This window comes from Epinephelus fuscoguttatus, linkage group LG18, assembly GCF_011397635.1.
Source record: "Epinephelus fuscoguttatus linkage group LG18, E.fuscoguttatus.final_Chr_v1".
Lineage (NCBI taxonomy): Eukaryota > Metazoa > Chordata > Actinopteri > Perciformes > Serranidae > Epinephelus > Epinephelus fuscoguttatus.
Genome location: NC_064769.1, coordinates 2,292,213 through 2,317,084, shown reverse-complemented (window position 1 = coordinate 2,317,084; position 24,872 = coordinate 2,292,213). Strand labels below are relative to the sequence as shown.

The window sequence follows — 24,872 nt, the reverse complement described above, 5'->3', positions numbered from 1 at the left end:
AGGTTTCCCCCAGAAAGTTTGCCAATGATTAACGAAACCTACATCATTTGCTGGACACCACCTGGACAGCCAGCGATTAAATGATGACATGTGGCTAAACATCTCATCAGTGGTCCGATTTTGGAGGGGTCCAGAGAAAACTATGGAGTCCGACGTTGTTTTGGCATTTTCACACACCGAGGCAACATTCATTTTTGTGACCTCCGAGTGGCGTAACCGGGTGTCATTACCACCGACGTAAATAACAATCTCATTAAATCTACGTTTAGCCTTAGCCAGCAGTTTTAAATTTGACTCAATGTTGCCCGCTCTGGCCCCAGGGATACATTTGACTATGGCCGCTGGTGTTGCTAACTTCATGTTTTTCAAAATAGAGCTGCCAATGATCAGAGTTTTCTCAGAGTTCTGCAAATTAAAAAATTAACAATACAGGCAGTAACACATTGAAAATATTGATGGGATACATGGCAAGGGGCAGAAAACCAAAGACAGACAAGGGGGAACAGAAAGGAAAACGAGGAAATGAGTAAGTAAATAAAGATAATGATAGATAGATAGAGATAAATAGATAAATAGAGAGACAGACGAAAGAGAAAAGGAAAAAAAAACAGTCAGTGGGATCAGTAAGTACAATGTACATACAGGAATACCCAGAATTCACATCTCAAATTAGGCCTGGGAAGGAAAGGAGCAGGTTCTATCAGTAGGCTATATCCTCTAGTGTTTCTTAGGTGAGATGTTGAACCTTTTGACATAATCAAAAAAAAAAGGGAGCCACCGTTTCAAAATCTTCCCAGATGAACCCCCCAGAGTGTACTTAATCTTTTCCAATTTAAGGAATTTAAGAATATCTGTAATCCAACGTAAATGAGAGGGAGGACTTTTGGCTTTCCAGTTGAGGAGTATTAAACGTCCTGCCAACAAGGTTACAAAGGCTATAGTTTGTTTCTTAGATGTAGACCGAGAGAAAGAGTGGGACATACCAAACAAAGTCGTGAACAGGTTTGGTGTAACTGTTTCTTTAACACTGTATGATACAGTTTTAAAAACCTCCGTCTAGTCGTAATGCAAAGCTGGACATAGTCAGAACACGTGTATGTGATTTGCTGGGGAATGCTGACAGCAATTACATGCAGGAGACACATTATTGAAAATTTTAGATACTCTAGCATTGGTGTAGTGGGTGTGATGTACAATTTTACATCATATAAATGCATGTCTTGCACAAATAGAGGACTTATGGTCCTAGTGTGAAATGTCAGACCTCAGTTCATCAGAAATTTCTTCTCCCAAGTCCACCCTCCCACAAGGTCCTGATGGGGTCAGATGTTTGCCGGCATATGAGGTGAATTCTATTGTAAATCACTGAAATTAATAGCTATAAAGAGTTGACTGGTGTCAAGAAAAAAGAAAAAAAATACATATATATAAAAAGTTAATTCTAAATGTATATACAAACAACAAAACATAATACATACGCTTTTGAAGCAACACAGACATCAGTCCACACAGTTATTAAAAAGGATTGTAGTCAATTTCTTCGTTCACTCCTGGGTATATTGTAGCCTGCATATGGAATATATAAAAGGTTTCTCTCTGCAATAATAATTTGAGGTTTTTGAATTTGAATTTTAATTAATTTGAATCGATCACCACCTTGAATGTTCTTTTGGATGGTTTCTAGGCCTTCAACCATAAGGCTATCTGGAGCGCTGTTGTGTGCATTGTAAAAATGCTTGGCCATAGGATAACCCAAATTGGCCATAGGATAACCCAAATTAGCTTTTCTGAGCATACTTATGCTCAGAGACTTTGTCTTTCAACCATCTCTTAGTCCAACCTATGTAAAACAACCGCAGGTACAGGATAAGTGATACACAACAAATGTATTGTTACAGTTCATGAATGTTTTGATGTCATACACCTTGTTAGTCTTAAAGTCACTGAATTGCTTACATCCCTTTATATTAGTACAATGGTTGCTTTTTTTTTTTTTTTTTTTTTTTTTGAGACAGAGAGATGACTAGGCACTAACTTATCCCGTAGTGTGGGAGTTCTTGAAACTGATTTTCGGAGAGATTGGAAAAACCTCTGTAACAATAGGATCACTATTGATGAGATTCCAATTTGAGTGTATTATCCTTTTTATGGGATTTGCCAGTGAACTATAACCGGTAACAAAATAAGTCTGTTCTTGTCAAGGGGATTTTCTTTTATTTTTCTTTAAAAGTTCAAATCTAGAAATAGATTGGGCTTTTTTATGAGCATCCTCCTCATCAAGAGGTGTGTTCATAGGTAAAGCTGGGAATCCAGGAAATCTAGAGCAGACAAAGGAGCAGACTTGCAGATATCTGTAGAAATGTTGCTTAGGTAGTGAGTTTTATATTTATATGAGAACTGTTAAAAGGAGCAAATACATTATCAATATACAGGTCCTTGAATCTGCAAAAACCTCACCTGAACCAGAGTAAAAAAGCATCATCTACAAGGGAAGGTGGGAAAGCATGGTTTGAAGCCAGGGGAGCATAAATAAAGAATGCTTGTAAACCAAAATGGCAGTGGCAATCTCACAATAACATTTTTAGACAAGACAGAGGCTGCAGGAGCAAATGAGGAATGAACAATTACCATAAGAGACACTGGTTTAACAGTATTAGACTCCATGGCAATCCAAACCGGAGGTGATATAAATGTGTTATAGCCCAGCCAGTAAAATTCTGATATTAGCAGCCCAATATTAGAATCTAAAATTTGGTAAAGCCAACCCTCCAAGTGATTTGGGTTTTGTAAATATTGTTTGCACAGTCTCTGTGTTCTCTTAACCCACAAGAACTCTAAGATTAAACTGTCTGGTTTACGAAAGAACACCTGGGAGAGGAAGACTGGAAGACATGGAACAGATATGAGAACCGGGGAAGAACACATATTTTAACAGCATTGACTCTTGCAACTAATGACAGATTTAGAGGTAACCAACAATCAAAATGCTTCTGGGTTGTAAAATTAGCTTTGTAAAGATCTTTAAATTTAAGTGTGACCTTGATTCCCAGATGGGTGAAATTGTTGTGGGCAATTTTGAAGGGAAATTTATGTTGGGGAAATTGCTTAGCTCCATCATTTATAGTAACTATCTCACTTTTGCTGAAGTTCAGTTTGCATCCAGAGACCTGACCAAATGTTTCAAGAGTGGCCAAGGCAGCAGGGTTTGAAACAGACAGGTTAGACAACAACAAAAGCAAATCATTGGCATAAAGGGAGACCTTAACATGTATTCCGTACCTGTAGATTCCAGAGTTAGCAGGGCGAATTGATAGCGGTTCAATGGCAAGGGCGAATAAAAGGGGACTTAAAGGGCAACCTTGGCGAGTGGATCGGTACAGGGGAAAATAGTAAGACTGCACTGGATTAGTTCTAACAGATGCCTTGGAAGATGAATAAAGAAATTTAATCCAAGTGATGACATTTTTACCTAGACCAAATTTCTTGAGAGAGTAGAACAGATTCCATCTTCCACTTGATTCTGTCGAACGCTTTCTCTGCATCAAAAGAGTAGTCATCTGTAGTTCTGCCTGTGTCCATCTGAATCTTAGGAATTTGATGAGATGACGTAATCTGACGTAAGTGGTGTGCCAGCAGCTTAGTAGCCTTATCACCATGTTAGATAAGATAAGATAAGATAAGATAGCCTTTATTGTCATTGTACAGCCACCTATACAACAAAATTTTGGGTGCCACAACTGAAGTTGCATAAAAGAAAGAAAAAAAAAAAAACACGAGACAGGAGCATAACAGCATTACAACAAACAGTGTCATAAATAATAATAAATAAATAAATAAAAACAGAATGTAGGCAGAATATTGATATTGCACTTGTTCGTGAGGTAGTTTTAGTCTGACCAATATTGCACTGTTATCTGTATTGTTTTGGAATGTGGGTGTTAAGTGTCCTGACAGCCCAGGGGTAAAAGCTGTTCTTCAGTCTGTTGGTCCTGCTTTTGAGACTCCTGTAGCTCCTTCCAGAAGGCAGCAGTCTGAGCAGGCAGTGTCCAGGATGGAGGTGGTCCCTGATGATCCTCTTTGCTCTGGAGAGGCATCGAGAGCTGGCAATGTCTTCCAGGGAGGGCAGAGGACAGCCGATTGTCTTTTCAGCTGACCTGATCACCCTCTGCAGCTTTTTTTCTCAGCTGCTGTGCAGCCAGCATACCACACAGTGATAGAATATGCCAGCACGCTTTTGATGGTGGAGTAGTAATGGGTCACCAGCAGCTTCTCCTCCAGTTTGTTCCTTCTGAGTACTCTCTGGAGGTGGAGTTGCTGCTGGGCCTTCCTCATCATTGCTGTAGTGTGTGCCGACCAGGAGAGGTTCTCGGAGATGTGAGCCCCCACGAATTTAAAGGTGGTGACTCTCTCCACACAGTCTCCATTGATGAAGAGGTGATCAGGTTCAGCTTTTTGTCTCCTGAAATCCAGGACCACCTCCTTGTTTTTTTTTATGTTAAGAGACAGGTTATTTGTCACACACCACTCTGCCACCCGCTGCACCTCGTCCCTGTAGGTCGACTCATCTCCTCCGGTAATGAGCCCCACCAAGGTGGTGTCGTCCGCAAATTTTATTATTGTGTTGGTGGGGTGGATGGGGGAGCAGTGATGGGTATAAATGGCATACAGGAGTGGGCTCAGCACACAACCTTGGGGAGAACCAGTGCTGAGCGTGAGGGTGGAGGAGCTGTGAGTACCGATCTTGACAGGCTGTGGGTGGTTGGAGAGGAAGTCCTTAATCCAGGCGCAGGTGTTAGGGGGTCCAGAGCTGCCAGTTTATCTGTAAGGATGTCAGAGATGATGGTATTAAAGGCTGAGCTGTAATAGATGTTCATAGAAGGAAGACCTTGTCTTTAATAGAAGCCCAGTGGTATACTGTGATGTAAGAACATCATATTCAGACTGTAAAGATGCACGTGCCTTATATATTTCAGCAGACTGAGAAGTGGCATATAGAGCATCAAGTTGGGAAAAACAATGAGCCAATGAAGCTAGTTTGTCTTTGCTGAGTTTTTTTCTCATGACCAGTATATGAGATTATTTAATAATAATAATAATAATAATAATAATAATAACACATTTTATTTAAAAAGGCGCCTTTCAACACACCCAAGGTCACTGTACAAAGCAAGTATGTATGGCATAGTCAATGTTAAAGTGAAGAGGCCAGTTTGAACAGGTGGGTTTTGAGGTGGGATCTGAAGGATGTTATGCTGTTGGACTGTCGAATGTGTGGAGGTAGGGAGTTCCAGAGCCTGGGGGGAGTGCAGCTGAAAGCCCTGGCATCCATTGTGCTGAGGCCTGAGGTGGGAATGGTCAGGAGACCAGCAGAGGAAGAGCACAGGGAGGGGAGGGGGTGCACTTGTGGAGAAGGTCAGAGAGATAGGTGAGGGCTAGGTTGTGGAAGGCTTTGAAAGTGAGTAGAAGGTTTTTGTAATCAATCTGTTACTGAACAGGGAGCCAGTGTAGTTCAATGAGAATGGGGGTGATGTGGTTGGATGATTTGGTGCGGGTGATGATCTAGGCAGCAGAGTTTTAAACGATTTGAAGCCTGTTGATGAGTTTGGTGGGAAGGCCAGAGAGTACTGTGTCACAATAGTCATTACGAGATGTGACAAATGTTTGGACCAAGACTTCAGTGCTGGACCGGGACAGTGATGGGCGGAGTCTAGAAATGTTGCGTAAGTGGAAGAATGCAGTCCAGGTAATATTTTTTATGTGTGGTACGAATGAAAGAATGCTGTCCAGAATGACACAGAGGCTTTTGACTTGGCCGGAGAGGGCTACAGTGAAGTTATCAATGATGATGTGAGGGACGTACTTTGGATTTTGGCCAGGGTGCTTTTGAAACCAATGAGCAGGGCATCAGTTTTGCTACCATTGAGCTTCAGGAAGTTCCTTCTCATTCAACTCCAGATGTCCTCAAGGCAGGTGGTGAGGGATGTGGGAGGAAGGGCAGTGGAGGGTTTAGTGGAGATGTAGACCTGTGTGTCGTCTGCGTAGCAGTGGAAATGAATACCATGGTGTCAGAGGATTGTGCCCAAGGGAATGAGGTAGATGATGAATAAAAGTAGACTCAATACTCACCCCTGGGGGGCACCCAGTAAAACAGCAGAACACCTCGACCTGTGGTTCCTCATCTGGACAAACTGTTGTCTGTCCCCTCTAATGTAGGCTTTAAGGGTCTCCCACAAAATGGAACAGGAGACATCTGGGGTTATATTAGTATGCAAGAAAAAGTCAGTATCTAGAGATGTAACCAACAAAATCCTCATTGGAGAGCAAACTTCTGCTAAATCGCCAAGGAGGTTGCGAGTCAGTGGAACTTTGAAAATAAATTTTTACAGTGACAGGTGCATGGTCAGAAATAAGTATTGCATTATAACTACAGTCAGACTGATGACAGTAGTCTATTGTCAACCAAAAAGTAGTCAATCCGAGTGAAAGTATGATGAACATTTTATAAAAAAAAAAAAAAAAAAAAGGAATATTCATTTTTTGGAAGGATTAAGAATTCCCCATACGCCAGAGACCAAGATCTCATTCAAAAAAGAGTTAATCAATTTGACTAATTTTGAGGGTGCACAGGCCTTGGGAGAGATGCAATTTGTTTTGGGTCAAGCCAGCGATTAAAGTCACCCCCAAGAATCAAGTGGTGGGTAGACATATCTGGAAGCATTGAAAACAGTCCCTAAAGAAGGCGTCATCCCAGTTAGGGGCATAAATATTGGCTGAAACCTACCGTCTGGATCAGAAATAATATAGGAATAAATTAAAGGGTCAGATTTGTGAATAAGAATAGTTGCATCCCTTGATTTGCATTTAAAAGTTGAATGGTAGGCTTGTCTATCCAACCACTTTTTAACCTATAGCAGTCGGCAGCTTTAAAATGAGTGTCCTGCAAGTAAACCATGAGCCTCAGTATGACGAAGATATCGCAGTACTTTGCTGCACTTTATGGGATTGTTGAGACCTTAACAAGTTGTATATCTCCCCACTTCATACCTGGACTATTCTTAATAATTAAGTGAGATGGTGAAAAGCAGAAAAATAACGATCGTGTGCACCAGAACTAACTGAGAAAAAAGGGAGAAACAATAAAAAAGAGAGAGACAAAATACAAGGATTAAAGTGGAAACGTAAACCAACAAGCCCAAAAAGGGCCCCCAAAGAATCACCCCCCACCCCAGTGGCAGAAGCGTCACAAGAACAGAGACGCATGCCAGAGACCAAAACAAAAAAACAGCTGGGCTATCTAGTAGCATAGCTAACATTCAGTTACTAATCTAGGCATCTCGAAGGAAATGTGACAAATCTTAACTTTAAACTTTTAAACTTTAACTTAAAGTGCAGTCTTTAAAAAAAAAAAAAAAAAAAAAAAAAATCATTACAACATTACAGTGAGTGAGGTTTCAGAATCTGCCCAGACAAGCAGCGTGGGGCATACAATATTAACATTTTTTAATAAATTTTAACCTTTATTTTACCAAGAAAAAGGAAATGAAAAGTCCATCAAGGCTTAACAAGTCATTCATTAGTCATTTTTATATATCAAAACAACAAAGCACAGTTAGAGATGTCCTTTACAGACAGAATAAGATTGAGTACAAGCAAGTATAGAATAATTACTAGGCTGACAAAATGGTTTCAGAATCCGCTAAGCCAGTCAACATGGAGCTTGAGACAATAACATTTCTCACTAAACCTGGACAGGAAACTATGTGGCAGGTGGGTTAACAGTTCAGCCCCTCGGTTTCAGTCTGTTCAAACAGTCAGCAGAGAGCATACAACAATAACATTACCTAAAAAATAAAACTCCTATGGGCTTAGCAAGTCAGAAATAGGCACTTATGGACTGAACTTAACATAGGAGTTGGGATATTCTATACAAAAGACCCCAAAGCAGATATATTGGCCACTGGACTAATTAAAAGTTAGAGTGCCAAAATGGGTTACCTTTCAGCCTAAACTATGAGGCTGTGGTAACCCCCTTTTTTATGTTTTCATTCACAAAGGCCAAAGCATACTAGCATGATCTGGCACCAGATTCAGGCAACGAAGATTAAGAAAAGGGACCTGCATGTAATATTTTTAAATCTTGCAAATGCGTTTGGTTCAGTACCGCATAGCCTCATTTGGAGTGCGTTTGACTACTTCAAAGTGCCACAGGTAGTTGTTAACTTGGTGAAAGCATAGTTTCAGGATATTAGGTTGTGTCTAAGTACAGCAGGTTTCACAACAGGTTGGCAGAGGCTAGAAATAGGCATCATGGCAGGGTATACAATTTCTCCATTAGCATTTACTATGGCAATGGAAGTAATCATCAGGGCTTCTAAGTAGGTGGTTGGTGGGGAGAGACGGCAGAACGGGTTGCATCTTCCACCAGTTAGGGCTGACATGGATGAGACGACACTGGTGACAACAATGCCATGTACAAAGAGGCTACTAGAGAAGGTAAATAAGAACTTGAAGTGGGCCAGCATGAAGATCAAGCCTAGTAAGTCTAGAAGCATCTCGATATGTAGAGGGAAGTTAAGTGATAGGAAGTTTTTCATAGATGATGAGGAAATCCCAACAATTAGGGAAAAGTCTGTTAAGAGCTTAGGTAGGTGGTACAATGTAGAGCTGAATGATAAGGAACAGGTGGTGAAATTTAAAAAAGATGTGGCTGAAGGACTGGATAGAATAGGTAAATCAGAACTTCCAGGAAAGTTGAAGTTGTGGTGTTTGCAATTTGGGCTATATCCTAGATTAATGTGGCCATTGTCAGTTTATGAAATTCCAATATCCATTGTGGAGAGAACTGAAAGGTCGGTTAGCTCTTATATTAGGATGTGGTTGGGCGCTCCTAGGTGCCTAAGTAGTGTTGCATTGTATGGAAAAGGGATACTTCAGCTGCCAGTATCTAGTTTAACAGAGGAATTTAAATGTACCAAGGTCAGGACAGAGCTGTTGTTATCTGGGAGTAAGGACGTGGTAGTTAGGAGTGTGGTTCCAAATCCAACCAAGGGGAGGAAGTGGAACCCAAGATAGGCAGTTCAGAAGGCAGATGCAGCTCTTTGGCATGCAGAGATTGTAGGTAATGTTCAGTTTGGCCGGGGAGGCCTGGGGCTTGGCTCAGGCAAACCGGTATGGAATAAAGCAGGTCTCAAAGATAAAAGAAAGCTGGTCGTGGAACAGATACGTAGACAGGACAAGATATTAAGGGGTGCAAAGGTAGTGGCCCAGGCTAAACAGGGATAGTGGTTGAATTGGGAAAGTGTAGAGAAGAGGAAAATTAGTTGGAGGAACCTGTGGAGTATGGAGGAGAATCGTATTAGATTCCTGGTAGGGGCTACATACGATGTGTTACCAACCCCCAGAACCTAAAACTGTGGGTAGATGGGGACCCATCATGCCCATTGTGTTCAGGTACCGCAACCTTAAAGCATATTTTGTCAGGCTGTAAAGTTAGCTTGTCACAAGGCCAATATACATGGCGACATAACCAGGTGTTGAAATGTTTAGCTGCAGGCATCGAAGGGAAATGAAGACAGGTAAATTCAGACGGTTTTAAGAATAGGAGTTTAGCAATTCAGTTTGTCTGTGAGGGGGAGAAATACAGAAGGGATAAGTTAGTAAGGAGGTAAGGGTGTGGCCGCCTAGAAGGTGCTTGTGATTGGGAAATGCAAGTAGATTTAGGGGGAAAGCTTGTTGTTCCCCAGGAAATAGTTTGTACCAAGCAGAGGCCTGACATAGTGTTGTGGTCAGTGAGTCAACGGATAGTTTATTTCATTGAGCTGACAGTTCCTTGGGAAGACTCAGTGGAAGAAGCCTATGAAAGAAAAAAAGCTTAGATATACAGACTTAGGAGCAGAAGCTGAGCAGCGAGGATGGAAAACTAGGATTTGTGCAGTGGAAGTGGGGTGTAGGGGATTCATAGCAAGATCAGCTGTCTCGCTCCTAGGGGAACTCGGAGTGCGGGGACAGAGTTTGAGGAAGACAGTGAAGGAAATGTCAGATGAAGCAGCCAGAGCCAGCCAGTTTATCTTTAAGAGAAGAAATAATGTCAGTTGGGGGCCAGCAGGGGGAACTACTAAGCAGGGTATATAACTCCTTGAAATCAGGTGGAGAGATCCACCAATCAGTCCTCTCAGGAGGAAATCCAGGAAGAGGATGTTTATTTAAGTGTGGGAGTGGCCTATTTGAATCCCTTTTGTTTGAGACCATGCTGCAAGGTGAGTGTGTTTGCTGATCCTGTGAGTATATCTATCTCCTTTAAATTTAGCTTATATTGGAGTTATGCTATGTAGTGTGAAATAGAGTATGGTGAATGTACTAGGAAAGGTAGTATCAGCACTGCTTCTACCTGGAGCTTGCATGTACAGAGCTTGGGTTTGGTTGAAGGTGACAGTGCTGTTTGGACTGAGAGAGCCATGCGTAAGTAAGGTAAAGGAGGTTATTGTGTTGGTGCGGGGAGCACTTAGTACTTAGCACTTAGAACTATTAAGCAGAGTACATAACTCCTTGAGATCAGGTGGAGAGATCCACTTCCTCTCAGGAGGAAATCCAGGAAGAGGAAGGTTATTTAAATGTGGGAGTGGCCTATTTGAATCCCTTTTGTTTGAGACCATGCTGCAAGGTGAGTGTGTTTGCTGATCCTGTGAGTTAATCTGTCTCCTTTAACTTCAGTTTATATTAGAGTTATGCTATGTAGCGTGTGAAATAGAGTATGGTGAATGTGCTAGGAAAGGTATTATCAGCACTGTTTCTACCTGGAGTTCGCATGTACAGAGCCTCGGTTTGTTGAAGGTGGCAGTGCTGTTTGGGCTGGGAAAGCCATGTGTAAATAAGGTAAAGGAGGTTATTAGGTTGGTGCAGGGAGCAGTGAGACCTGGCATTAGGGGAGTGTCTCTGGGATGCCAGAGATCACTGTCTAGCTTCCTGGAGGTGTCGTGGGACCAACTAGACGAAACACTGGTGAAAGGAGGTTCCCACCCGATGACCCAAAGACATGCTAGTTATCACTGCTCACTGGTCTGTATAGTTAAGCCTTGCCATAATAGCTTATCATAGGGCTTAGGAGGTTATTCACTGAGTGCTGATCCTTTCTCTAGAGCACAAACTTCTTGTGTTTATTTGAACATAAGAGTCGGGGATATTCTATACAAAAGACCCCAAAGCAGACATATTGGCCACTGGACTAATTAAAAGTTAGAGTGCCAAAATGGGTTACCTTTTAGCCTAAACTATGAGGCTGCAGCAACCCCCTTTTTTATGTTTTCATTCACAAAGGCTAATGCCAAATCAGGGTCCTCAAACCTGTGAGACTGTCCGCTGGGGAATGAGATGCACAGCACAGCGGAATAGAGAAGCCTGAACTTCACATTTGGACATGATTGGAGCACTTTCTTCACCTTAATGAAACCAGCCTGTTTCTTCATGACGGCAGAAGTAAAGTCAGGGAAGATGGAGATCACCCTGCCCCTGTAGGTCAGAGGAGAAGGTTCCCTTGCCCGCCGAAGTATTAGGTTCTGAGTCTGGAACAAATTCACCATGGCAATGAGCGGTTGCAGAATGTCTCTGTCCCTGGGCATGGCTCGCAGGGCAAGATGCGCCTGATTCAAAGTGGGTTTGCTGTCGATCTTAAGCAGGATCTGTAAAAGCTGTGCTGTAAAATCCGTTGGTTGGGCTCCCTCCGACCTTTCTGGTATGCCCACAATCCGTATATTATTCCAGCATCAGCGCGCCTCAAGATCCTCATATTTCTTGGACAGATAGTCAGCCAAAGTGGTCAGTTTGCAAACTTGAACTTTGAGGTCGACTAGTTGGCTGCTATGGCTGTAAGCCAAGCGTTCAAGGTCTGCAATAGACTCCTTGAGAGCTCCCAGTTTGCTCTCGAGGGGTGAAATAGCCACTGTAATCTCTCTCTTGACAGATTCAGCAATAATGGAGTCAAGCTTGTTAACATTATCAGTGCACATTTTGTTCATTATCGACTTGATACTGGAAGGCAGGGCTTCATTAGCATCGGGCGACTTCTCAGGAGAATCAGGGAGGTCACGTTCAGGCGATGTTCTAGGCTCTCCGCGGCCTCCTTTGGGTATGTCTGATTTTGCATGGCCAGACATTGTAAATGAGTCCAGTAGTATGGTAAAGAATAACCGCAGTTGTTGCTAACCGAATTTATATCTCAGAGTTGTTCAGAAAACAGCTTTGCCCAAGTATATGTTTTTAGTATATTTTAAAGGCACATTCCTCGGGAGAAGCCACCAAACACGTCCTACATGTTGCGCGGTCAGTAGCGACCACCTGTCTGATGAGCAACTTTATTGATTCTGTTTCTGTTACTTGTAGAAAGTTCGAGGGATGGCTCTGGATGATGTGGTGGTCCTGAACGTGGACACAAACACCCTGGATACACCCTATGATGACCTCCAAAGCCTGCCCAATGATGTGGTGAAGAACTACTGACAGTACACAATGTGTAAAGTTTTTTTTTATTATGGATGTTAACAGATAAAATAGTGTTCTAATGACTGTGACTCCATGTCCCACAGGTCTCATCTTTGAAGAGTCGTTTGAGGAAGGTTTCAACAACAACTGGGGACGGTGTGGCTCGAGCCTTCCTCAAGAGTCAGGCGGCTCTGTTTGGCAGCTACAGAAACGCTCTGCAGTTTGAGGCGGTGAGTGTATACTGCAGACCAGAGACATGAAGGATGCCGGGAACAAAGAAAGTGATTGAGTTGATCACTTTGATTTAGAGCTCTGCGATATTGTTTATAAATAATGTCTTGATATTTTAGGCTATTTCGTGATATACGCATTTTTTTCTAAAATGACAAACAATTCCCAAATAGTGGCCCAAGACAGACTTTTTAGATATATGTGGTTCTCACAGGACAGGGATGCTACATATGATGATGATCTTATAGAATATGAAGCATTGCTGTAGATACCTAACAGTACAGTGGTGGAAAAAAGTTTTCGGACACCCCATGCATTTGTGAAATATTGCATTAAGAATCACTCTTAGGTCTTCAAGTGCAATTTCTTTTAGTACAGTCACAGCCAAAATACTAAATAAATCCTAAAAAAGCCATTAAAAACTTAAAATTGATTGGTTCCATAAAAATACACAAGAAATTTTGAGTATTGGGTCATTTTGGTACCAGTGATGAAGGTCGTTCTTTTTATTAAAAGACACAATTTTTGTTGCCAAGCTTCGTGTCTACATAAAGCCAGCACATTTGAAAGTTCTTCAGACACAAAAATGGCTAAAACAAGGAACCTAACGCAGGAAACACGCCTGAAGATAAAGATTCTCAGCCAGGAAGGGTACAGCTGCCGCCAGATAGCCAGGAAGTGCAGATGCAGTCCTTCAGCACTTGGATACACTCTGCAGAAATACAGACGAACCAACAGCTTGGAAGACAAACCAAGATCTGGGCGTCCAAGGGTTTCTTCAGCAAGAAATGACCGCATACTGATCTGCATGTGCAGGCAAAACTGCCGAATGACATCACAGGAGCTTCAGCAGCAGTGGTCAAACCAAACTGGTGTCCAGTGTTCCACCCGCACTGTATGTGGCCGACTTTTAGATCATGGCTTAAGGTCCTACAAGGCTATCAAGAAGCCCCTGATCAATGAGAGACAGAGGTTAGCCCGGCTTCGTTGGGCCCAGGCACACAAGAACTGGACAGCCAGGAATTGGAAGAAGATTTTGTGGTCAGATGAGTCCAGTTTCCAGCTTTATCTTCCTCCTACTAATGTGAGGGTACGCAGAAGACCAGGCGCATTATCTCCAGCATGTACAGTACCTACTGTCAAGCATGGTGGAGGCAGTATCATGGTTTGGGGATGCATGAGTGCTGCTGGTGTTGGTCATCTCACTGTCTGTGATGGCACATTGAACTCTACCAAGTATTGTACCATTCTCCAAACCCACATGCTCCCTTCTGCGCGTGCACTGTTCCGTCGAGGTAAAAACTGGATGTTTCAACAAGATAATGCCCCTTGCCACACATCCAAGGCCAGTAGAACTTGGCTGCAGGAGCACAGTATCCAGGTCTTAGAGTGGCCAGCTCAATCCCTGGACATGAACCCCATTGAAAATCTGTGGTGGATTATCAAAAGGTCTGTTTCAAAGCATAAACCAAAGAATTTAGAAGAATTAAAAGCAGTAATTCAAGAAGAATGGGACAAGATTACCCCTCAACAGTGTGAAAGGCTCATGGGGAACATGCCAGTCAGGAGTAGAGCTCTACTACGTGCCAATGGCAGGACTACTAAATATTAATTTGATGATGTGATGGTTTATTTAGTTTTTGTTCAGTTTTGAACACATTCTCTGTTATTTGTTGACTTTGATACTGACAGTGTTGAGAACTGACATGTTGAAACTGTAGTTTTTCTTGTAAACAATAAACAAAAACATATAATTTGTATTTGTTTGTATCTGTCTAATGCAGCCACACCTTTTGAAACACAAAAACGATTTTTCCACAAATATTTCATGATAATATTTGAGATTGTGTAAAATTTTAAGGGTGTCCGAAAACTTTTTTTCCACCACTGTATATAAAGAAGTTAAATTTAACACAACCTTAAACATCTACAGCACATCCATCATCAGATATAATAGTAAACACTGACAGAAAATTTTACTCCAAAATGACTACTTTATGTAAATTTTGCTATGATACCTTCATACTTTATCGATAGTAAGGTTTAGGATGCAAAGGTTTTTCATGTAGTGGAGTATTGTCAATGTGGGGTCTTGGTATTGTTGCTCAAGTAATGAAGCTGAATACTTACTCCACCTCTGGTTAGCACCCCCACAGCCTAACTGCAGCTGTGTGTTACTGGTTACTGTCTGGATACTGCCTACGCCTTTAAGGGAGGTGGCCCTGTGGGTGTGTGTGAAGGAATCTAGCGGGTTTGTTATGCCTCTGCACCAGTGACAGCCGTGGCCGAAGGCATTATGTTTTTAGGTTGTCCGTCCATTAGAGTTGGGCGGTATCTAAATTTTGTTACCGTTAAACCATCCCCACATTTTCCCGGGGTATACGGTATTACCGTGACTAATTAAAAATCACGTTGAAGGCCTCAGAGGGAGTCGCCAAAATGTCGGCTTGTGCCTATACCTTTCAGAAACAGAATAGCAAACATTACATAGGCCTAAGAATACTGAAAAAATAACAACAAAACATGTACAACATTAACAACTTTTATTAACAAATATTTTAAAAATTGCAAATGCAGCAGTCAACTAAACAGAATGAAATAACAACAAATTGTCTGTGGGCTACAGTCCACTTCCAAAAAAGTAACAATAAATAAAGGCAGTAATGATAGTGTGTGCTATACAGCATATCCTCAGACCGCAACGGGTACTGTCCAATGGTTTATTTTTAGAACCTATCAACATAAATCAAATAAATTAAAAGCACAGCTCTATGGCATCCAGTACTAGGGCTCATCAAATTAGAAAAACAGAACAATGGGGCATCGGTGGCTTGGTGGTAGAGCAGGCACCCCATGTACAAGGCTGTTGCCGCAGCGGCCCAGGTTTGAATCCAGCCTGTGGCCCTTTGCTGCATGTCACTCCCTCTCTCTCTCCCCCCTTTCACACTTGTCTGTCCCATCAATTAAAGGCTTAAAAATGCCCAAAAAATATAAAAGAAAAACAGAACAATAAATAACAAGGTATACCCGAAAATGGACATATATAATCCTATCCTGAGAAGCAACGGGAAATACTGTTCGCTGGTTTATTTTTAGAGCCTACCCTTAGTTTGAAAAGTTCACCCTCTCCAAGTCCGAACTTTTCTGTCCGTAAGAACAGGCTACTCCTCATTGAAAATGAAATAAAAACAAAGTATAATGATAACTATAGCAGCATCCTATGCTTCAAAACTATTCAAGGTTTTTCGCCAGAAAAACCAGCATGTTTACTTTTTCCAGCTGGAGCAGGGCACGTAGTGGATTGAAAACTTTGGTCATGGTGCTGAACACCCGCTCTGATGGAGAGCTCGTGGCACAAATGCACAGGTACTTTTGGGCAGCCCTCGACATCAGAGGAAAACGCCTGGCTCCATCACATTTCCACCAGAGAAGGAGGTCTTCGTCTCCCTGAATAACAGGCTCGCAACAACAGGCAGTTATCTCTGCTCCTGCTCGCTCCTGTATGGTGCCGACCAGACCTGCCGCCGCATCGGCTTTTCTTTGAAGGAGGCTGCACATAGTCATCTGTTTTTGGGTGGTGCATTCTTGTGAGCAAAGTATCTCAAGTAGGCCTTGAAGGAGTTTCCTCAAATTTGGCACAAATGTCCACTTGGAATAAAGACTGAACATATTAGAATTTGGTGGTCAAAGGTCAAGGTTACTGTGACCTCACAAAACATGTTTTTCGCCATAGCTTAAGAATTCATGTGTCAAAGGTCAACTTCACTGTGACATCATAACGTTCTGCATAAAACACTTTTCTTGCCATTATACAATGTCATATTTCAGGAACAGAGGGGGAGACATTTGGTCACATACTGAATTGGTGACACTCTTATTGGGTGTTCATCTTGAAACTGTGCTTATTGTATAGATCTTCTGTGCTGCTGGGGGGGAAATGGGCATGAAGCATCCATGTTTTCACAGACATGGATGTCAACTGTTAGGTGTAGTTACGTTACTTTCATCAGCCATGAAGCAATGTGTAAATAAGGCTGCAGCTCAGTGCAGAGTGCAATGCGTCATACTCTCAGGGTCCCCACAGTCATGAAATTCCTGGAAAAAATATGGGATTGGAAATGTAAGGTCTGTGTAAAATCATTTGATGTTAGCAACATGGGGGAAGCGGCGCTCACCATGCCAAAGGAAAGAAACATTTAGATAACCAAAAGACGGCTGAACACTGATCAACACAACCTACCCTCAACCAATATGCTGCCTCAAATGATGTGCTGTCGGCTGAAGTGATATGGACTCTAAAGTTAATGGATTTGCATTATTCGTACAGTTCATGTGCCAACACAGGCAAAGTTTTTCGAGCCATGTTCCCCGACAGCAAAATAGCATCTAAATTTAGTTTAGGGGAAACAAAGTCTGCGTACCTCCCAACATTTGGCATTGTGCCCTACTTAAAATCACTACTGGTCAGAGAAGTGTCCAGGCAGGCTGGTTATGTAATGATGTTCGACGAAAGCTTGAACAAAGCTCTGCAACTCAAACAGACAAATCTGCATGTACGAATTTGGGATGGTGGGGAGGTGAAAACCCGCTATGTAGGCTCTGAGTTTCTTGGACACGCAACTGCCCAGGACATTGTAGACTGAATGCAAACTATACTCTCTGAAACGGGAATGAAGAATCTCGTGCAGCTGTCAATGGACGAACCCAACGTAAATCGGAAGGTTTTCGATTTACTTCAATCTGACCTGGTCCAAATCAACAAATCTCTACTGAACATCATGTCACGCGGACTGCATACTCTCCATAACGCCTTCCAAGACGGATACAAGGCAAGCGGATGGGAGGTGGACCATACCCTCTGTAGCCTGTATTGGCTCTTCAAAAACAGCCAAGTGTGTTGAGAAAACTTCGTAAACTTCACAGGTAATGTATTTTATATTATATTATATGCTATTGAATTGTAAGCCAGTTTTGCACAATATCTATACTGTGAATGTAATGTGTTGATTGTTGTTGTAATGTAGGCTATTGAAATTATTAATAAAGTCCTTTAAAACTCGCTGGCTGCAACACACTTCTGCCAGCACCGATTGGTTGAAAATGTGAAGGTTTGTGAGAGAGGGCTGATGCTGTGGCCTCGTGATGAACTACATCGATGCAGTCTCACAAGGAGACTTATCGCAGCCAAAGATCAAATCTTTCCAAGAGATCAAGACGGCCTGTGCAGATCTACTTTTCCCAGTGAAAACGGCAGTATTCCAGAGCATAGCCAAGCAGGTCTGCACGTTTTAATATTTTACTGTTCTAAATTTGTATTCAGTTTTAAGAATTTTTATTCTATTTTGCACTCATTTTTAATTTAATTACTTTACCCTGATTGTTTCTTTTAAATCTGTTCTCACTGTTTATATGATTTATGTTTTTATCCATCTCTTTTATGTTAAGCACTATGTGATGCATTTACTTGTATGAATGGTGCTATATAAATAAAGTGACATTGACAGGTCACCCCTTTCCTTGTCCAGTACCAGACTGACAAGCCAATGCTACCATTCATGGGTGAGGACGTGTACCAGCTGCTCAAAGGTAATAATAATTATGTATTTGCCCCTTCTATATCATTTCAACCGATAGTAATGTTAGATAAACGGCCACCTTATTTCAAACAATGAGGTGGCCAAAATAATAACACATGCAGTAGCGGCTCATGGTGAAATTGGGAGGGAGGGCAAACGCATTAGGCCTATGGTCTATACTGATCAATAGTTCAGCTGCAGTAACAGTAACATCACACTGAGATACAGTACCAGGTTACAGCAACAATGCAAAACTAGAAAATTAGGCTAACTACAAAAATGTTCTCTCTCTCTCGCTCTCTCACGCATGCGTGCGCTCCTTGTGCTCCTTTAATAAGAGGTTAGGGCTTGGGCCTACCTTATTTGAAGAGAAGCTCACAACGACGGCCTTTCTGAGATGCAAACAGGTTAATCACCAAGTCATTTAAGTCCGATGATTTTTGGATGAGGTCCCGCTTGATAGACAGCATTTAAAATAATCCACCTCGTTCAGCATGATGCTAACGCAATGCGCTAGACTCAACGCTCACTCTCCCACTACAGTAACAGCGGGCAGGCCCTCACTGTACTTCCACGCACTCTCATTGGCCAAAAGTCAGTGGCCTGGGCTGAATTCAGTTAGCCCAACTGGACAGTAAATCAAGGGGGCTTGTCACGTTTTTGTGACTATTTTAGTACTGTTGCTGCTATAGGTTCCACCAAAAACAATCAGTTCTAAAGTTCAATAACTAATATTTTAATATTTTCTTTAATTTAATAATTTTCTCGTCTTTATTGTAAAAGATAGGCAAGGCTTAGCCCTACTAGCCCATTTATACCAGCCGTCTCTGAACACATGGTTGTACATGGGAGTACCCTGTGGGTGGTAGCACTTGGGTTGAATAGAAAGATTTATTGCAGAGCTGTTGTATTAGAATGCGTTGGTTTTGCTAGTACCTAATGAAGTGGCCGACGAAACATCAAAACGAAAAAAACCTTGACCGCGGTAGATGTGGTTGTCTGTGAAGCGCAGTCAACCAGTAACCACGACAGCCCTACCTCCCATCCACTTGCCTTGTATCTGTCTGGCCAGGGAGTGTACATGTTCCTACATACACTGACATCAGTATTTAAAGGTGTGAGAGCACCCTCTCCTGGACCTGTCCTAACATTATTTTCCAAAACTAATTAGGAATAGGAATACTAATAGGAAACACTGCATGAGAAAAATGAATAACATGACTGAAAGAATGTTGTACTGGCCTTGCAGCGCATGTACTTATGCCCAGCTAGACAGCCAGTTAACAGACAGTCCCCCAATAAAAACTACAAGGCTTGACTTTTCTTGTGTTTTACCGGTCTTCTTTGTTTATTTGCTTTTTGCTTTTTTCTTTGTAAAACTGAGAAACATAGCAGAAACAAGAACGTAGATTTGCATTACATAAAACACATCACTATGAGTCATCAATCAATCAATAACTGAACAGAGCTACAGCCTGTTGCTAGCTAGCGGAGCACATGTTAATAATAATAATCACATTAATCTCCACTCTGATATTTAAAATAAAAACACAAACGTCTACTCATGTACAGAGTATTACAGAATAATTCACAGAATACTTACAGATAAATATTCTCCAAGGCTGAAGTGGAGCAAACTCTCAGCATAACATGAATCTGGCTGTCTGCCTGGCCTGTGTGTGCTCGAGCAAGATGCAGGCCAAACTAACGACAAAGAGTAGCAGAGCTGAAAATGAAAGTAAGAGCGCTCACTCTGACGCTACTTCTGAAACCAAAAAACAGAGCGCTCACTCTGACGCTTTTTAAAGGCAGCACAAATGTTACAATTATCTATGATGACCTAGTCAGCAGTCACTAAATATTTATCTTCTGCTTTATTCTGTCTGCAGGGCTCATGGACCGTTTCATCAAAGAGAAGACCACGAAAGAGGCAGCACTCAGCAAACTTAAAAGTCAGAAGAAGATCTCAGAAAGACTGGTGCTTGAGATAAAAAATGGATTGTAAAACTTTCCTAATTGCACTCCTGCACAAGCTTGTTCACAAGACGCCTGTGCAATACCCCCTTGTTCAAAGCATGCAGTGCCTAGATCCTAGACAAATGGTTGCCAACAAAAGGCAGTGTGTGTGAACAAAATGAAAGAGTCCTGCAAACCCTTGTCAGTGCAAATCAAGTGAAAGAATCAGTTTGTGACGATGTCTTGACAGAGTACAGGGCATTCTGTGATTTTGCTCTGGTCACTCCAGGGTTCAGAGAATTTGACCCCATCTCAGATAGAGTATACACTGTTTTATGAGACCATGGGCTCTAGCACTGAATTCAGAAACCTCTGGGAGGTGGTGAAGGTGCTTCTTGTGATGTCCTACGGACAGGCAAGTGTAGAGAGGGGGTTTTCTGTTAATAAAGAAGTTGAGGTAGAGAATCTGAAGGAACAGTCTTTGGTGGCACAGGGACTTATCATTGACTACATTAGGGCAGTTGGAGGAGCGTGTAAAGTTCAGATCACAAAAGAACTGCTTATATCAGCTGCAGTTGCAAGGCAGAAGTATTGTGCCTACCTTGATGAGCAAAAGAGAGAGAGAAGCAGAAAGATGCTTGCCATGAAAATAAAGTCTCTCATGGAAGAATTGGATGAACTAAAAAAAAAAAAGAGAGCTAGAGTTGAGGCTGATGCCACTGCCCTAGATAAAGCTGCAGATGAGTCCGTGAACAAGGCAGAGACCACTTGCAAACTAACCTTTATTTGCAATGTATAACAGCCTGCACCGTTCAGCCAAAGAAAGAAAGCAAGTCTTCTTGACGTTGAAAAGCAAATCAATGAGAAACTAAAAAAAAATAAAGAATGAGTAGACACAGTTTAAGACTGTTCAAAGCAAACACTTATGTTCTTTTTGTTAACATATATTTTTTTAACATATATATTTTTTATCTTAATTTTATTTTTTTATGAAGCATAATGCACTGTGATATTAGGTTTTACTCTCAAAATGTTGTATCGCCTGATGCAGTGAGGTCTTGATTGCCGTTTATCTTGTGGTGCTCTTGTACCAGAAACCCAGACTAATTTATTTATTTTATTGATTCCTTATTTAAACGGGGAAGCCAATCCTGAAGCACAGTGGCCTACTTAAAGGGCCAGTGTGTAAAATGGGTTGAAAACAGTGACATCAGTGGTCAAATTCTAGATTGCAGGGCTCACTTGCTCACCCCTCCCGTCGGGTAAATGACGGTGGCCTTGTAGGGACAAAAAGCCTTGCGCACGACTTTTTCAGGAGTAGGTCTATGTAGCAACGAGGTGAATATTTATTTAGAAATCTAAACCATGTTACGATATTGCAATGAATCCCTCACGAGCAGGAGACCAGAGGAACGTTCGGGAAAAAGGCCAGTTTATTTGAGCACTCCAAAAACTCCGGTAACACTCCAGGGGGTAAAAGACTCCGTCCCAAACTCTGACTCTTCCAGCGTAACAGACACACTTCATACACACATACTTGTTTACCATACTGAATGGGGACCCCCCTCCCCTCTCTGCTCCGCCAATCTCCAGCCCGCACACTGACTGACAGCGTGGCCTGTAAACAGAGCTCAGCTGTTTATTTAGCCTAGCAATATCTTCGGACTATAGTAGCTGCAATGGACGATTTTGAACGTGATTTTGAAGAGTTTCTTGTAGCGGACGCAGACCCAGAGCCATACCTGTTTGAGCTGGAGCATACAGATGAGGAACTCCATGTGTTTGATGCTGAGCAGGCGAGAAGAGAGGCTGAATGCACAGAATGGGATTCGGTGCTACTGCTGCCATTGTTGGGGAGATATATCATCAGGAGGAAAAGCGCCGCAGAGAGTGCATCACAAGGAGTGAAGTTGCGTCTTCTTTTCCTCGCAGATGACGGTTTGGGTTCATTCTCTCCTTTTGCGTGGTAAGTGTGGTCCATTCGCAAACTTTATAACTAAAAAACCTTTCACTACTCTCTATCGACGAACTACTAACACTCTCTGCTGTTTCCTCCTCCGTCTTCCTTCCTTCCGCTGTCTTCGTTGGTTCATTTATACACACGAAACGCGTTCTCTGGCTGGCTGGATTGTCCGCTCAGTGTATATATATATATACAGTACAGGCCAAAAGTTTGGACACACCTTCTCATTCAATGCGTTTTCTTTATTTTCATGACTATTTACATTGTAGATTCTCACTGAAGGCATCAAAACTATGAATGAACACATGTGGAGTTATGTACTTAACAAAAAAGGTGAAATAACTGAAAACATGTTTTATATTCTAGTTTCTTCAAAATAGCCACCCTTTGCTCTGATTACTGCTTTGCACACTCTTGGCATTCTCTCCATGAGCTTCAAGAGGTAGTCACCTGAAATGGTTTTCCAACAGTCTTGAAGGAGTTCCCAGAGGTGTTTAGCACTTGTTGGCCCCTTTGCCTTCACTCTGCGGTCCAGCTCACCCCAAACCATCTCGACTGGGTTCAGGTCTGGTGACTGTGGAGGCCAGGTCATCTGCCGCAGTACTCCATCACCCTCCTTCTTGGTCAAATAGCCCTTACACAGCCTGGAGGTGTGTTTGGGGTCATTGCCCTGTTGAAAAATAAATGATTGTCCAACTAAACGCAAACTGGATGGGATGGCATGTCGCTGCAGGATGCTGTGGTAGCCATGCTGGTTCAGTGTGCCTTCAATTTTGAATAAATCCCCAACAGTGTCACCAGCAAAACACCCCCACACCATCACACCTCCTCCTCCATGCTTCACAGTGGGAACCAGGCATGTGGAATCCATCCGCTCACCTTTTCGCCTCACAAAGACACGGCGGTTGGAACCAAAGATCTCAAATTTGGACTCATCAGACCAAAGCACAGATTTCCACTGGTCTAATGTCCATTCCTTGTGTTTCTTGGCCCAAACAAATCTCTTCTGCTTGTTGCCTCTCCTTAGCAGTGGTTTCCTAGCAGCTATTTGACCATGAAGGCCTGATTCGCGCAGTCTCCTCTTAACAGTTGTTCTAGAGATGGGTCTGCTGCTAGAACTCTGTGTGGCATTCATCTGGTCTCTGATCTGAGCTGCTGTTAACTTGCGATTTCTGAGGCTGGTGACTCGGATGAACTTATCCTCAGAAGCAGAGGTGACTCTTGGTCTTCCCTTCCTGGGTCGGTCCTCATGTGTGCCAGTTTCGTTGTAGCGCTTGATGGTTTTTGCAACTCCACTTGGGGACACATTTAAAGTTTTTGCAATTTTCCAGACTGACTGACCTTCATTTCTTAAAGTAATGATGGCCACTCATTTTTCTTTAGTTAGTTGATTGGTTCTTGCCATAATATGAATTTTAACAGTTGTCCAATAGGGCTGTCGGCTGTGTATTAACCTGACTTCTGCACAACACAACTGATGGTCCCAACCCCATTGATAAAGCAAGAAATTCCACTAATTAACCCTGATAAGGCACACCTTGTGAAGTGGAAACCATTTCAGGTAACTACCTCTTGAAGCTCATGGAGAGAATGCCAAGAGTGTGCAAAGCAGTAATCAGAGCAAAGGGTGGCTATTTTGAAGAAACTAGAATATAAAACATGTTTTCAGTTATTTCACCTTTTTTTGTTAAGTACATAACTCCACGTGTTCATTCATAGTTTTGATGCCTTCAGTGAGAATCTACAATGTAAATAGTCATGAAAATAAAGAAAACGCATTGAATGAGAAGGTGTGTCCAAACTTTTGGCCTGTACTGTGTATATATATATATATATATATGTATATATGTGTGTGTGTAAAAGCATAATTATAAGGCTACGAAAACCAAACGAATTTTATTTTATAGCGATTATACACTTGTATAAACATATTAATGGGTATAATATTCAAATTCAGATTCAGATTGACAATAAACCATGCCAAATATTACACACTGGCCCTTTAAGTTACACTTAATGCACAAATGTTTTTTTTGTAATTGTTGAATATCTGATTGTCTCAGAATAAATATCATTATTTGTTACCTCTTCAGTGTTTTAAATTTTTGAGCATTTAAATGCTGTAGCACTTGGTTAATTGTTGTTGTTACCAGTCAATGCTACATTCACTAGCCGATGCATGATTAATATGTAAAAATACAAGAATATGGGTGCCATAGGCTCTTGCGCCATTGCGCTATGCCCTAGGATAGGTGCGTGATGGACACAACATCCCTTCCATTCCCTATGCCACATTTTTACTACACTGCTTAGGCCATAGCAGTAGCACACTGGAGAGGCTCATTATTGCGCTCTATGGACACTATTATAGGTCTCATCTATTATAAATTAAGTCATGGAAATTTGGTAAAATATTATGGAAAAGTTATGGAAAGGTTTTGAAAAATCATTGGTAAAAAAAAAAGTGTGGGAACCCTGTACTCTGAAAACTACGCCCACCAGAGGGGAAAATTGTCAGCACTACAGTATGCAACTGAGGGCTGAAACGCTGACAGAGTGTCTGTACCTAGCTAAAAACATTAGATTTTGGCATGTCGAAGGACTATTCTAACACCTTATGTCTACCAGGGAGGAGAGTTATATCTACATTTTGTTAAGCCAAATTAGCAAAA

The 24,872-nt window shown here is 41.9% G+C and overlaps 1 protein-coding gene across 6 annotated transcripts in view; it reads left to right on the top strand.

Annotated features, from left to right (window-relative positions):
• The window catches only part of dennd1a (DENN/MADD domain containing 1A), a 218,052-nt gene that overhangs the window by 136,398 nt on the left and 56,782 nt on the right, over positions 1-24,872 (top strand). For all 6 annotated transcript variants that reach the window (XM_049604000.1, XM_049603999.1, XM_049604001.1 and 3 more), the window contains 2 exons: positions 12,376-12,477; positions 12,579-12,704. In XM_049604000.1, coding sequence (XP_049459957.1) covers positions 12,376-12,477; positions 12,579-12,704 — 228 coding nt within the window. The remainder of the gene's footprint in view (positions 1-12,375; positions 12,478-12,578; positions 12,705-24,872) is intronic.